The sequence below is a fragment of the Nanorana parkeri genome, unplaced genomic scaffold, assembly GCF_000935625.1.
Source record: "Nanorana parkeri isolate BGI_ZX_2015 unplaced genomic scaffold, ASM93562v1 scaffold749, whole genome shotgun sequence".
NCBI classification, from domain to species: Eukaryota; Metazoa; Chordata; class Amphibia; order Anura; family Dicroglossidae; genus Nanorana; species Nanorana parkeri.
The window spans coordinates 702,174-718,922 of NW_017307017.1; the positions used below are offsets into that span (position 1 = coordinate 702,174).

Consider the following 16,749-nt stretch of genomic DNA (forward strand, 5'->3'; position numbering starts at 1 on the left):
TCTCGCACAGCCCACCACCTGAGAGCCGGCACAGCCCACCTGGGAGCCTGCACAGCCCACCTGAGAGCCCACATATCCCACCACCTGGGAGCCCGCACAGCCCACCTGAGAGCCCACACAGCCCACCACTTGAGAGCCCACACAGCCTACCTAAGAGCCCGCACAGCCCACCACCTGAGAGCCTACAGAGCACACCTGAGAGCCCACACAGTCTCCTGAGAGCCCATACAGCCCACCTCATACTCATGAAAATCCTTCATACTAAGCACCGATACCAGCACTTAAAATTTTTCGACGCATCTGAGAACCCGCAGAGCCCACTTGAAAGCCTGCTCAGCCCACCACCTGAGAGCCCGCATAGCTCCCCTGAGACCCCGTACTACTCACCTGAGACCCTGCACAGCCCACCTGAGACCCCACACAGCCCACCTGAGACCCTGCACAGCCCACTTGAGACCCTGGAGACCCAGGCCACCACCCCGGAGCAACATAGAGTATGTAGCTTCACATTATTCTGCATTGCTGTCTAATATATTGCTGGGCTTTGTAGTCCTCTATAGCTGATGGTATTATTCTGCATTGCTGTATAATGTATTGCTAATATTTGTAGTCCTCTGTAGCTGATGGTATTCTGCAATGCTGTATATTGTATAGAGGAGATTTGTAGGCCTCTTGTATGTTAATTATTTCCATCTCTGCATAATTAAATGTTCTATATTTCAATAGCCATTACTTTTTGATACCCCCTCATATGTATTGATGTAAACATCAGCTGATTGAATGACAAGTGCTCACTATATATAGGGTAATGACATACTTTGCAGTAATATTTTAAGTATGAAGTCACAAAGCTATTCCATTTATAGCATCTTGTTCTACCCTTTCTTTCTTATAGATTGCTGTGTTTTTCGTATAGGTGGCATGCTAAATCTGTGCAATTTTGCAAGCAACTCCCCCACAGCATTCCATGACTTTCAAAACCAGCAGGTTAACATTAATCTCTAGATCCCAGGGGCATATATATGATAACAATTAATCCTAAAAGAAGTGCCATTCTGTGCAGCCTTAATTATGTCCCATCACAAAACATTACAGTCTAAAGTATGCAGCATTTGAACACAGTCCTATGATATGTTTCATATAATTTCAGCAATCATTCTAGTGCAAATAGAATGCTTATTTCCCTGCTTCACCCAAACTCCAAATGATGACTATCTCTGTTCACTGTCACAGTACATTTCTGACCTCAGTCACTGTAATTTGTCTTTTTTTTTGTGACCAGTAACATTAACTAAGTACTTTGAATTGATCTATTGGGCGGGCAAAAAAAGTAATTCACATACCTACTTGCAATTGCACATTTAATATGAACAATGACGTGCCTTTATATGCGTACATACACTGCACACCTACACTTTCACACACATGCTTGCCCCACGCAATTACCTTCCCACTCACACTGCTGCGTTAACAGTCACAATGATACGCAGTGACACTATAAGACACATTTTCATTTAAACACATTATAAAAAAAAGACCACAGGAGACACAAAGAGAGACAAGCCTGTGTGAGATGCATCCTGCAATACGACAAGCAAGGGAAAGGAGGCTGCAGAACATAACAGAGGGGAGAGCATCTGGGCCTCTCGCATGTTCTTCAAGCTGTCCTCTGGCATTCCATGGAAGGATTTTCAGCGTCTCACTCTATTGCTGATCTATACCTTATACACATAATCTGTATCAGTCTTACTCGTTAGTTATCTCTCCCCCTATAACGTTACCCTCCCCAGACGCCCCTTTTATTTTCCAAGCCCCTATACTTTCCCACCACCTTTTCTTCAACCACTTATGCCAACTGGCCCCCCCCCCCTCCTCCTTTCCCCTCGCTGTCCCTCTTCTCTGGTACTCTCTTACCTCTCTCTCATTCTCTTCTCTCTTTTTACCTTCTCTTCAGTTTCAGAAAGAGAGCTCAGAGCGACATCACCATGGTAATAAGGTTGTGGGGATTGCTAGAGAAGGAGAGAGAGAGAGAATGTGAAAAGTGTGAGCAGAGGTGATGGAAAGGATGGGGGTAGCGGAGCACTGAAAAAAGAGAACGATGGTAATAAAGGCACCCACTGGAGAAAGTGAGTGAGGTAAAGAAGGAATACTGCCAGGGGGAAATGATTAGAGAAGGGGGTGTGCAATCTGTGGGTGTATGCTGCGTTGTGTGGAGAGGAAAGCTATGCATGTGCTAGAATGCTGTTCGAAGGATTTGTGTGACTTAATAGAGGGGGGATGTGGAGGAATCTGAGCGTTCTCTTCTCTTTTAGGAAACTATGGCAAGAAGTTGTATTATTCAGGAAAGTAAGCTGCACGCAGGACTAAATATTAGATGTCAGCCGGTTGATAGGATAGGCATGTGGACATGTTCAAGTAGGGGTTATGGAGAAGTATCAGCACGCAGCGCTCCACAATATTAATATCACAATGTAATTAAGACAAAATGGTGCTCCAGGGTGGGGAACAGCTTTGAACCAGTGTTACCTGTTAAATTCCAGATTATATTATGTTACATAGTGTGCACAAACTTGCATCTTTAAAGAGAAACTTCACTCCCCCCGGGATTTTTTCCCCCCTCTTACCTTTTGTGCAGTGTTGATCTCAAATCATATACTCACTTGCCCAACGAATGCAGCGTTCAGGTAACACTGGCCTCGTATTATGCTATATCTTGGGTCCCCTCAGTCATTGGGAGCTGGCTGCACCTTCCAGGTTCAGGTAGCCAGCCCTGGATAATGCGAATAGATCTTCCCCCCAGCAGCTCTATGTCCCTACTACTGAAGCCTCTTGAGATATGTGACAGGATATGCAAGACGCTGAGGGAGTAGGTTATTGTGGGTAGCCCATTGCACACTTGACCGTTATGTCCCCTTTCATTCGCCTGTGGGTGTTTTGCAATAAACATATCACAAACAGAGAATGCAACGTTTGTGGACCGCACATGAACCCTTTATCAGACAATGTGATGAATTGATCACATTGCCTGATGAAGGGATCCTGTGCCCTCCCAAACGTTGCATTTTCTGTTTGTGATATGCCGATTGCAAGATGTTAGAAAAGGCCTTCTGTATTTGAAGAAGATGGTGTGCTGGTGACTTTCTATTCTGATGTGGATGCTGGAGTAAGACAAATCTTTGTGAACATTTGTGTGTGCAAACAGAGGCATAAATGAACATTTTACTATATTTTCTTTACAGTTTGAATGTAACATTTGAATTAAAAAAATACCTCATTATGGCCACTAGATAGAGTTGAGGAGCACAGGAAACAAGTATTTATTTCCTATGCTCCTCAGCTTCCTCAAGTGGCTACAATGCAGTATTACATTACATTCAACCTGATAAGAAAATATACTAAGAATGTTTGGTTTTTCCCCCATTCGCACAGAACAATTGTTCGTTTTGCAGGATGAATGGCTATGTGAATTGCTTATAAATAGACCCCACAGAGTTATTGCTAATTTAATTGACACATGCATTTACTGCAAAATTTGGCCTTGGCATCGAGGCATCTATGACCTCTGGACATAAGGGTTAAATGTTGCATGTTAACATGCATTGCGTTGTGACAGTCCATCGCAAAAAATAATGTGGTGCCAACGCACCAAAACATCTTGAAAATAGGATGTGTCACAAAATGTGTTATGTAATGCACTGCAACAAACTGTGGTGCATTGCCGTGCATTGTGAGCTGCAAAGCATGTGCGTTGGGGTGCCTTTAACATTAACATGCTTTGTGAGTTACCGAAACACAAATGTGTAAATAAGCCCTGAATGATTCACCTTCCAACCCCAATTTTCTGCTCAGATGATGTTCGAATTGCATATGTCTTTTATCATGCTAGAAAGTGTATGCAACTTAACTGATTTTTTTATCCTTTGATCACATGTCCTTTAACCCATACTTAACCAAAACAATGCAATCATTTATGTCCAGCATAGCTGGGCTTGAATTGCAGTACTCTGGCAGTGCTTTTAAAATGTATTTATAGATTTAAGATTATGAGGGAGCACGTTAATGTATAGAATATTCCAAACCACAATAAATGTTTACAATAATAAATTAGCATGAAAGTCGACATTATTTTATTTCCACATCACAGTTTCTGGTTTATATATTATGCTCTCTTGGCGTCCATGATAGTTATACACAGAGACCTGACAAAGATGACCAGATCGTTACCACACAGCCCAGCAGAGCCCTTGGTTTTGATACCAGCAGATGTTCTTTGGTAGGGGTCTAAAAGATTATTTACCAGCAACATTGACAAGATAATTTATATACGAGCATCAATGCCTGGGGTGTAAGTGTAGGCAGATCTAACAGACCCCCATTTACTTATGTATTCATTAAAAATACTTACATTTATTTTTGTAATAGTAAATAAATCAGCTTTTGTAAAAGTCTCCTATAATCTCCTGCCAATCAGACATTACTGCATTGCACAGTTCTGTGAATTTAACAAATTGAGTTTTCTGATTGGAGAAGAGAATGCAGAGGTGACCTTATCAGTGAGCTTCTCATCCTTCACTATCAAATCACAGCATTGACAAGCTCTACTGGCTTTGAGTGCAGTGGAGAAAAGTATGCAGTCAGCATCTGTGTATGGTGTCTGGCAGAGGTATCTGGATTAGAAAACAGAATTACTAATTTTAGCAGGTAAGACAGCTCACACATATGCATTTCAGCTATGAATGAAGGCTTCATTCACATGCCTGTGCATGGCCATACACCACCCAGATGAGTACAGTCATGCGTTTCTGATTAACTATGGCTACTCAGCCTATACAAATCAATGACAAGCTGAGAGGTTCCACAGCTGTCCACATGTATTTGCATATGGAGCAAATACCTATGGTTAGGGACAGATGAGCAGTCCTAGTCGCAAACAGTCTGCGTACAGAACAGCTCATCTGTCCCTAGCTGCATGCAATTGCTCCTTGAGCAATTACAGAGCCGGCAGCTAACAGATAGTGTCAGCCTAACATTGAGTTGTATAGGCTCCCTGTCCACAGCTGATAATAAGCACCTGCCCATATCCGCTGCAGAAATATACTGGTTTAAACAGTGTACAGCAAGGAATGGCTGTATGATGCCCTAGCTGTATGCATACATGTACATCAAAGTGAAATGAATAAAAGTAGCTACAGAGTTGCCCAAGTACACTGTATATATAAGCATGGGGGGAGGGGGGGCATATTATAAGTATAAAAAATGTACCTAAAGTTATATATCTGCAGACAAATTCAGCCAGTCGAAACATCACATGTGCCTTTTACATTTCACATGTACAGTAAGTTGTAAACCTTCATAATTACAGGGCATAACACTGCTTAAATGTGCCTTTTATTGTTATTATTGTTATTAAAAATAAAAATGACCCTCCTAACCATCTTGTCTTGAATTGCATTGTAATGGTAATGTCTTCCTTATATTGTAAAGCGCTGCACAAACTGTTGGCACTATATAAATCATGTATATTAATAATAATATGTAGGCATGCATCTTTAAACCTATCGAGTCCCAGGTGGTATTTTAAAATGGCACTGGTTTAGCAATTGTAAATACCAGCACCGTTTCTGGTTTCAGTGACTGCAGTGGGCTGTCAGGGGGCAGAAATTGAAAGAAACGCCTAAAGTTGCCAATTGTAACAGAAAAAGGAGGTGAGGGAGATTCTCCCTATATAATTATCTGTTCTAGTGACAGTTGTCAATTGAATAAATATGTATTTGGACTATTAAATGGAGTGTGGCACTTCAATTCACAATTCTATAATTATACACATGTGGATGGATTCCTCACTGTATCATAGAGGTCAGTGATGTACTTGTGCACCAAAATGTGATGTATACTGCTGACCCCAATCATATTAAAACAAGGTGGACCCCTCATAGCAGTCCTTACAGCTTCAGAAACTAAGACTAAATTATAAATGCAACATGGTAAAATTAGAGATCTAAACATATCCACCATTACAACTACATAAAAGTTTTTTTTTAGTCATATAGTCAAACAAATTACGGTGGCAGCTCATGCAGAACTGAGCTTCTTATGTTAATATTATGCCTATAAATCACCTTTAGTTTCTTTTTCTTTTGACTATGCTAATCAGAGTTGCTCCCCCTTGCTTCCTTGTTCCTTCCTTGTTCAGCTTTTTACAAGTTACAAAAACTGCTGGTTATTGGTCTGAAAACTGCAGAAAGGAAGGGATGCAAATTCCCCTCTTCCCTTCCAGCAACTGCTATGTAAGAAATACAATGACTCACATAGACACTGACTGCAGAAAGGAAGACACATTACAGGGGGAGTAAAAAAAACTAAAACTATTTCACAGGCAAATGTATGACAGAAAACAACTATGGAGCTATGTTCTAAATAAATCCACAACCTTGTTGCTATAAGCTACTAGATTTAAAATTAGAAAAAAAAAAAGATTTCTTGTCCAGACATCAGTCGGTAATTGGTTAAGTTGGTAATTGTTTGAGTTGGTCATTAGTCAAATAAAATACAAATAAATAAAAATAAATACATTTAAAAAAAACAATTTCCACCACAGAAGCTGTGGGGAGTCCAACTGAAGTCATAGAAAGGGACATTGTACTAAGAACCTCCATTTTCATAGGCTTACCCCCACATTCCTGTTATAGCAATTATACGTAGTATCTGAAAATGACTGTACTGTCCATAAAGTAGAGTTCAGTCAGTTCAGTCAAGAACAGTCCTGGTCTGATACATCCCCTCACGGAACCCCTCTCTTGCTTGCGATGATAAGTTGTATTAGCAAAGCAAATATGTCAGAATATTTTTGTAAATACAAAATATTATAAACGTGGCCGTAGATATACAACATCTCACCTAAAACAATGGATGGTGTGATAAGAACAACTTGAGTGCTGTGAAGACCTGCTGCAATCTTCTTTATAATTTGTCTATTAGGTGAATGAGATGTATGTCTAGTGCAAAGTGTGTTCCTGTCTCTCTATAAAATGGGGAACGACTGGCAATCAATGACATCGAGATTTTTTAATAAGCTTGGATAAAGATTGCTTCCAGTGATCGGAAGTACTAATTACTGCTCTTCTACATAGCCCGATTGTTGCATGTAGCTTGCTTTTATTGGACCATGTGTGGCCAGCCCAAGTACTCTGAACAGAGGTAGCATAGCTTGCCTGAGAACACAATTATCTAAAAGGTGTTACAGTAATTGCTAGTTTCACTACTAAAATAGATGACTATTTCATACCAGGAGGCATTTTATTTATAAGCAGTGCTGATGAATCTAAGCAATTACTACATAATGAAAAAATAACAATACAATGGCCATGTGTTATTTTTAGGAAAGCAAGATCTGACAAGCAGGAGAAAACATGAAAACACTCTTGTTTCAATGTGAAATTCCAGTTGTCTGCAGTCACACTGATGAACATCCTGTGTATTGTGTATGAAGTCTAGGGGGAATCCTTTCTACACATGCTCACTTGAGGAGCCATGCACTTAAAGAGAACCTGTATTCGCAGGAATACAAAGGCTTTCAATATTGACTTACATCTGGAAATGTTGGCTGTCTGCCATTTTTTTGTTTTAGTGCTAGTTGAGTCACCCAAATCAAGCATGCAGCAAGGGAAGTCAGAACTCCTAATCTGCATACCTTAATCAGATCAGTGGCTCAGAAAACACTGATACCAAAAGACTGGAATGAGTCCTCTCTGGATGGCTGAGAATGACCCCCCAAGATAATATGGCAGGCTAGCTTTTAACCTTCTTAGGGTGATGTACTTGGCTTATTGTAGGGCAACAAAGAAAGTTGGGCACCAGTCACTTCAGTCTTTTCTTGAATGTATTTGCTCAATTAACTCTGGGGAGAGGGTTAGGGGCATATAATACCCTAAATTAGCAAAATATCTCAGGCAGCAGAAGAAGAATTGTTGGTGACCTTTCGATAGCAGCCTCCCAAAAGTAACTTGTCCTTTAGGAGAAGGCAAATAGGTTTGTAACTCTATGAGAGCAGTCACTGTCTGTTGTTAGAGGTCAAATTGTCCTCCTTGTTCTTTAGGTGGATCTTAGGCCCTTAACCCATGGGAGTCACAGTTACCTTAAAGTGTTGATCAATGTGGTCTATGGCAGCTCCCCCAAGCTCTCCAGTACACCACTCCGCATAGTAGACTTGCCCTAAGATGCTCCAGAAAGGCAGCCTCTTCCTGCTCTTGGTCCTCCTAAATGTACCCTTGAGCAAGGCAGCTTAGATTCCTTAGGTCTTCAGCACAGGTCACTTTCTGGAAAAGGCCTAGGGCAGAAAAGCCATTCTTGATAGTGGCATTCTCACTAGGCAAAAGCTCAGGAAGGGAAGACAAAGACCTTTCTGGAAGCTTGCACCTAATATTTATCAATTTATCATGTCCTCAGCCCACTCCACTGGAACAAAACCCACAGTGATTGTCTGGGACAGGTAAAAATTCATAACTCATACATTGTTGTATCTCACACTAACTACAGGAGACAACTCCACAGCAGCAGGTAGAAAAAATCAATAGCCTGAGCTTTAGAGAAACCTAGTGTGCACAAACTATACAAACAAAAGCATACTAAATTTAACTAGGGACACTTCAGCCTAGGGCAGCGTCCCTATACAGTCACACAACTAACATTTCAGGGGAGATTCTACATATATCTCCCAGTGCAGGCCTTCTTTAAATAAAAGTATATGAAATGAGTCATGATGCTCAACCTTAGCCCTATTAGTTCTAGCTAAACAGATATTTTGAGAAACAAACCCCTTGATGTTGACTTTGGGGTTAAATGTAGTGACATGGATGCTAGACAAAAGAAGCAGAATTTTCCAGGATATTAGCTTATTAATAGTTTAATTACTACTAAAATAAAATAAAAGCATACAGTGTTGTTTTATAAAAATTCTCCAGGGCAAAGAGCAAGGTGTGCATTGTGTCACCAGCTTCAGATCTTAAAGAGGACCCTTAGCAGAACAATTGAATATAACTTACATTACGCTATGGTTTCCACCCATACCTTCCAGGTGAAGGTAATGTCATTGGCCTTCTGGCCTGATTATGGGAAATCTGAGGATCACAAATCTCTGGAGAAGACACTCCTACACAGTGCTAGAGTGTCTTCTCTATGGAGGTCTAAAAGATGAGCATGCCTTGCATTTTCATGGTAAGCTTTAACTAGATGAGAAGTACCCCCCTGCAGGATTAGGAATTCTTCACATATACATTCTGTACATATTAGTGGTTGTTAAAACACAACAGATACACATCATAAGATGAAGGCCTTTTTTATTTTAGGTAGAGGGTGGACGCATTATAACCCCTGTAAGCTTTTTATGTTCCCACCATGTAGATTCACCCTCTTTGTTTGTCTTGGCCTATGTCACTGTGGCAGAAAGTGTTAGGAATCCAAACATTTGCAGTTGTCACCATAACAGGAATAGAGGGAAAACCTTTTCACACTAGCAGATATCTGTTAATGCCCCAATCACCTCCTTCCACCTCCTCCGAATCAGTGAAAAAAGATGTCCATCAACTTATCCTGTTACCGGATCTTGATCAATCAAAATCTGTTATGAGGCTTATTCAGTTTTACCGTAGACGCTTAAGAGTGACTCTTCAATGGGTATGTAGTACTGTCCATAAATCAAATGTGGGAACTATGGCATGTACAACACAATCCAAACCAGAGTCTGAACAATATGTTCTACCACTGTATTAGTGGTAATAATCAATTCTAAAAGCAGCCATCTTAAAAGGATGCCTCAATCAAAAGTGCTCCATTAGTGCCATAAGTAAAGACCCACGGCTTCTCTTAGAGCACTGGCCATGGCCTAGCTCTAGCAGTATATTAGATATACAGTCTACTTAATTGCCACAAACCATACACAAACATTGATACAAAAGTGTTGGAATATAGTGCAGCTCTGTATATACGATGACTTGTGTTAATCACAGTGTATAAGTTATATGCTAGAATTCAAGAGGAAAAATAATAAATCCTAAAAGACTCTTTCCAACATCATATAGTCCAGCTCTGTATATAGAATGACTTGTGTTAATCACAATGTACAGTATAGTCATATTCTCAGATTCAAGAGTAAAAATAATAAAATCCTAAAAGACTCTTTCCAACATCATATAGTCCAGCTCTGTATATAGAATGACTTGTGTTAATCACAATGTACAGTATAGTCATATTCTAGGATTCCAGAGGAAAAATAATAAAATCCAAAAAGACTATTCCAACATCATATAGTTCAGCTCTGTATATATTGTACAATGAATTGTGTTAATCACAACGTACAGTATAGTCATATTCTCGGATTCAAGAGTAAAAATAAGAAAATCCTAAAAGACTCTTTCCAACATCATATAGTCCAGCTCCGTGTATACAATGACTTGTGTTAATCACAATGTACAGTATAGTCATATTCTCAGATTCAAGAGTAAAAATAATAAAATCCTAAAAGACTCTTTCCAACATGATATAGTCCAGCTCCGTGTATACAATGCCTTGTGTTATTCACAATGTACAGTATAGTCATATTCTCAGATTCAAGAGTAAAAATAAGAAAATCCTAAAAGACTCTTTCCAACATGATATAGTCCAGCTCCGTAAATACAATGACTTGCGTTAATTACAATGTATAGTCATATTCTAGTATTTAAGAGGAAAAATAATACAATCCTAATAGACTCTTTCCAACATCATTTGTGGTCCACATACCAATTCTAGTAAATTAATTGTATCTGATACAGAAAGCTTAACCAACATAAGCATTCTTTCAATAAGATTTCATGCACACCAGCCAGCCATTGAAGCCTACAGAACAATACACATCCAGACACTATCTATCCCAATACAATGTATTGAATAAAGTGCTCCTTACATATATCCTCACCTTACATCTCTGGATAGCAGTTCTGAAGATTCTTTTACAGCTCCAGCTGTGACTGAAAATATGTACTTGAGTAGCACGATGAATGTGTTGTTACACAAATATGCTTTGACACAAAAGTGGATTTACAAAGCAGTGCTGGAGAGAGAGGTGTTTGGCCTCCCCACATTTCCTCTGTAGGAAGTAGCTGTTCTTCCTGTTTCCCGGAGATGATTCCACACACTATTGTTGTGTATCCGACAACTTGTGTATGTGACTGGGTGTGCCTATACAGAGGGCTCCTGGTGTACTCTATTTGTGTTGTTTGTATAACACAAACTTCTGCATCCACATTGCAGAGCAGTGCATACTTTCAATTAAACAAAACAACTAAAATAATTATAATAATATAAACCAACAAGTGTATCCAGTATATAAAAAATTTAGGGATTTTCAAATTATATTTTTTTATTTTCAAAAGGAAAACATATATTAAAAAAAAGAACAACAAATACAATAATCCTTTCAAAAAGTTTTGTTAGTGGCTAACAGAGCCACCTTTAGAGTTGTGCAACTAATATTTGTATTTTTTTCTAATATGTATTAGTGTGTGCATTAATCTATAAACAATAATTAATGCCATAGTAAAATAGATAATCCTGGGCTTCAGCTTTATAGCACTTAGAGCCATTTCAGATGTGCATTCTGATCAGGTCCATGAGTCCGTTTTCCAGGCAGATCTGATTGGAAGCCTGTTAGTCATTGACAGTCAAATCTAAATGGGCATGCATCCGTTTATATCTGACTACCCACGACTCCGGCAAGGTCCGGAAAACCAAAAGGAACAGAGTTCAGTTTTAGCAGACCTGACTGTGATGGATGCGGGGTAATCTGATGTAAATGGACACATATCTGTTTACATCTGATTCCGCATAGTCATAACTTGGGTCCAGTAAGTTCAGTTCTTTCATTCATCACAACAGTGCCATCTGTTCCAAACTACTCAGCAGGAGATCCATGCTAGGTGGCATAGTTAATCCTTTTGCCGTCAGAGCTGTTTTTGTATAAATATATACAGTATATATATATGTAGCGCCCCCCTTCCTCCGGCCCGCGCTATCCCAATTCCGGATAACACTAACGGGTCTCCCTATCTTTCCTCTATAAGAAACCTCTCTTATGAATCCACAGCACACCAACACACCTTGAGTACTAGGGTTGGTTGCTATGCGTTATGACAGCTCCAATTCTTCTTGTCTATGGATACATTCACTTGCTTTGCCCATCAGCACTGGCGGAACTACCAGGTTCGCAGCGGTTGCATTTACAAGCGGGCCCTGGCGTTCCACCACTTGGGGGGGCTCAGGAAGGAAGAAGTGGCCCCGACCCTGGTAACCGCAGATGTCCCGTCATATAGCTCGCAGCAGGCCTACGATCTCTCACACCGCACAGACTGACTCTACTCCCCCCGTCCGCCGTCCAATCAGCAGGATCTATTCTGTAGCTGGGCGGGGTTCTCTGTGCATAGCTACCTAATATGCATACTCTTCAGATGCTGACGAGGGAGAAGCTCATTGATCAGAGCTCTAAGCTGAGTAGTGTCCGGCTGTGTAGTATGGAGGAGATCGCTGTGCTGGGTGACAGTGAAAGGAAAATGCAAATGAAAATCAGCACTTACCGGCCCTTTCTGGTGATCGATTGAAGAGAGTTCCAGACTGTAGTTATGATGCTTGAAAATTTTATTGAAGAACTTCAAGGAGAGAGGAGAAGGATTAGGATCATCCAGGCAGATGTAGACTCCATGGCTTTTCAAAGAGTGTGGTTACTGTCTCCATGCACAGGAGGTCGAACATCTGACAGCATTACTTGAGGCAGAAGGTGCTGATCCTTGTCTTTAGCATTAGCAACCCCGTGACCTGCGGCCACCAGGTTTCAGGGTGATTCCATGGCTCGTCCCCAGGCTTTTAGGCTTAGTCTGCTCAGGCAGTCCAGTGCAGCCTCCCTGCAGGCTGGGCCAGGGGGAGGAAGAATGAGCTAACATGGTCCACCCCAAGTATTTATCTCCTACCCCAGCATGCAACACTGGCTATCGTTCAACAGTGATTGGCTGGAGAGGGATATCCACTCATAGCAGTCCCACTGTGACTAGGGCACACCCTGCAGTACCTCTAGCAGCTGTCAGATGGCAAGCAATGATAGATTGTTTAGGGAGAAAACCCACATAAACCAAACTACAAATTAATATCAGATAAAATACATATAAATATATATATATATATATAGATATATGTATATATATTTATCCGCCACCTACCAATCCCCGTGGTTTCCAGAAAACTGGGAGTTTACTCTATTTTTTTCTCAGCATGCATAACATAAAGCATATTTTAGGGCCGCAAATGTATTAAAACAACTAAATATTACATATTTTATGAAATCAGAGACCTTGGAAAATAAAATGGTGGGCACACAATATTTGCCCAACTGTTTATCAAACCCACATTTTTAGTAAAAAATGTATTCAAATAAATTTTAGTGCATACAAATGCAACTGAATAAAACATTTCTGGGTAAAATAAAAAGATGAGGTTGTGTCGGGTAAATAGATACCCAAAACTGTTCATAAGCAATGCTTTGAAGCCCTTTAAAGGTCATCAGTTAAGAGGTACCCATCAACAATGGCCCTAGAATTATTGCTTTTACTCTGTGCGCTGTGTCAGGTAGCATGTGTGGTGCAATTGTCGCTTTCTTGGCTGGGTACTAATGCGTTTAGGTTCTTATGAGGTCTTTTTTTTCCTGTTATTAAATTTTGTTTAAATCTAACTGTATTGCTATCACAGAGGGGGCTAATATCTGATAGCACATTACAGGTGACAGGTTCTCTTTAAAGAGACAGTAGTGATTTGTTAGACCCCTTATGTCACCTTTCTACTCTCTATGAAGATCACTCTTGATCAGCTTCTTGACAACTCTGAAACTGGTAGTAACAAATTAATTGCTGATACCAGGTTTATTAACTGGAGGGGAGATTAGCCAACAGGTTTTTTTCTGAACTTGCAGCATTTTAAGGAGACAGAGAATGGAGAAAATGCATGTATTAGAGAGATGAACTGCATATGTTTTTGTTCATTCATTTTACACTTTAAGGCAGCATTTGTCAACTTTATTAAAGTATGTATGCTTATAACAAAGAGCGTGTACTATGCACTGTGTGATGAATGTCCGGTACCCCTAGTTATCCATATAAAGAGGGTGCTAAACTCAACCATGTCCTATACCATTGTCTCCAACAGGCAGTGCAGCCTTGGGTATGGTACCTATGTTGTAAATGGTTGAAATTAATGTGCAGGCTTGTTAGAGCTATGGCCTCTCATGTAAAATATGTTTAGCAGCACTTAATTATAATTGTATTTGTAGCTGCAAAGTCCCACAGATACCTGTTGATCCTGCTAGTGAAGTCCATCTAAAGTGATTTCCTGTGATGGTGTGGCAATGATGCTGCACTGCTCCTGAATTCAGAGCAGAGTTATCCTACTCATTTAGGCTGTTCCTGCTTTTACTACAGGGGGGTGAACATTTTTTCCAGGGGGCTATCAGTATCGTCACTGCTGATTCACAAGCCTGTAGCTCTGTTTCCTGTCTTTTAGTTCTGCACAGTGGTCACACAGCCTACTCATTTACCGTGATATTAAACCTTGGTTGTATCTTTTTGTTTTGTTTTATAATCAGGAGGTGCACACTTACCTGAGTCCGGTGTTCTTCATCTTTAAACTGCTCTTCTTCCTTGTGCTCCAGCTTGTCTCCAAACTGCCCCCCCCCCCTTTTTGTGGGTGCTTAGGAGATACCCATGCGTGCTTACTCCCAGCTGTGCTCGCATTTAGCTGGGAGTAAGCGTATGTCCATGGACACACACAGCGTGCGACAAGCCACACCCCCTCCTCTCCTCCCAACTGATTGCCTGACAGCAGAAGGAGCCAATCACTCCTCTGCCCTCAGTACCTTCCCCCACAACCAAGAAGTTTGGGGACCAGGGAGGACTTCACAGACCCAGCAGAGGTGACAAGTGAATGGAGGTAAGTGTTTGGGGGAGGGGGGTGTCAGGGCAACTTGGAAAAGTGCTGGACATTTTTTACCTTAATGCCGGGAATTTGGCAAAAAAAAAATGCCCAGCCTTTCGTACCACTTTAAAACACTGTACTGCCTGTGTGGCTGATATCTTATCTCAACAGCTGCTAAAGGGAACTTGAGATGAGAGAGAAATGTAAGCTGCCATTGCCAGCCTGCCAGTTTATGGCTGTTGTGTGGATGCTTTAACTTCAGTGCTTTTTAAGTTGCTGACCCAAAAAGTGTGAAAATTAGCAATTCTGACTTATCTGTTATTTGCTGAATTCTTCTTCTGGGTCTGTGATTTAGAAGTGTTAAATACAGACAAAACCAGGCAGCCAGCATTTTCAGCATTGACAGCCTACACATCTATCATGAGAGGTGTCGTTTAAGAGAGAGACGGAATAAATACACTGGACCAGTGAAAGCTCCCTCTTTTGGCAAATCTTGAAATCTCTATTTAATATATAACATAAATGTTGAAGCAAGCTTCCAAAAAAAAAAGGCGTAGTGGTTAGTGCTTCTGCCTTGCAGCACTGGGGGTCCCTGGTTCAAATCCCGGACAGGTCACTATCTGCAAGGAGTTTGCATGTTCTCCCTGTGCTTGAGTGGGTTTCCTCCCACACTCCGAAGACATGCTGGAAGGTTAACTGGCTCCTGTCTAAAAGTGGCCCTTGTATGTATGCATGTGAGATAGAGACCTTAGATCGTAAGCTCCTCAGGGGCAGGGAGTGATGTGAATGTGCGCTTTGTAAATTGTCGGCGCTATATAAATACCTGTAATAATAAAAATGTAAATCTATGGGAAAAATGACTTGATAGTAAATGCTGCTATGATAACATTGCTCTCAATTAAATACCTTCCTTATAAATAACAAGCAGCTAAATACATAATGATATATATAAAACAAAACATATATGGGAACAGTTTTACTAAGTATATGTAATTGTGTTCAGGCAGTGTTGTGAGCCCTACATTCAAGGCAATGCAGCATCATTGACAGTCATTCACTACAGCAGTTACACAGCTTGGTCAGGATCATACCCCCAGCCTGCTGACTGGAAAACAAAAGAGCAGCAGCTCATTGATGAGGTCATACCTCTTCTCACTCTGCTTTCGAGTCGTGTTACTATCTATGTAAGCCTAATTGGGTCCTGGTGCTGCTCTTCCCTCTCCCAATGTAAATACTGCTACATTGGGGAAGCAGGAGGTCATTTCTAAGCAAAAATAGGTAGTATAGTGCTTGCAGTTAAAACTATTTTGCTTTAATCAAAGCAAATCTACATTAATTGGTGTTTTTTCTAATATCTGTCCAGAGTTCAGACAGCCCCTCACATGTGTGAATCCTGTCTCTGTGTGATGTTACAAAATTTATTCTCTTTCATTATTGTACTTACAGATGGTGACGGTTACAAATGATGGTGTGCTGTGATGCATCTGGTGCTATTGCACCCTTTGTAGTGTGCCTGTGCTTTGCAGTTCACATTCTCAGCTGATGCTCAGGCCCGGCGCTACCGCAAGGCAAGTCAGGCGGCCGCCTTACGGCGCTGCAGGGTGAGGGCGGAAAAAACAGGGCATTTTGACACTATGTTTTTTTTTTTCCCAATTACCTTCGGTGCGGGAGAGCAGCGGCGAGTCAGCGCTGGTCCAGTGGGAGGAGCTCCAGGTGGGGTCCTAATTTAGCTGGCCGGCGACTGCCTGAGGATCCCAACACGCG

The 16,749-nt window shown here is 40.9% G+C and overlaps 1 protein-coding gene across 2 annotated transcripts in view; it reads right to left on the bottom strand.

Annotated features, from left to right (window-relative positions):
• SHANK3 (SH3 and multiple ankyrin repeat domains 3) overlaps positions 1–11,046 on the bottom strand; it is a 281,977-nt gene extending 270,931 nt beyond the window's left edge. Inside the window, exons 1-2 of one of the 2 annotated variants that reach the window (XM_018564418.1) lie at positions 2,119–2,152; positions 1,915–2,009 (exon numbers count right to left, since the gene is read on the bottom strand). In XM_018564418.1, the coding sequence (XP_018419920.1) occupies positions 1,915–1,925 (11 nt within the window). In that variant the 5' untranslated portion in view covers positions 1,926–2,009; positions 2,119–2,152. Of the gene's footprint in view, positions 1–1,914; positions 2,010–2,118; positions 2,153–10,951 lie in introns of those variants that run through there. The other variant, XM_018564419.1, reaches the window with a different exon arrangement.
• Positions 11,047–16,749: the final 5,703 nt, after the last annotated feature.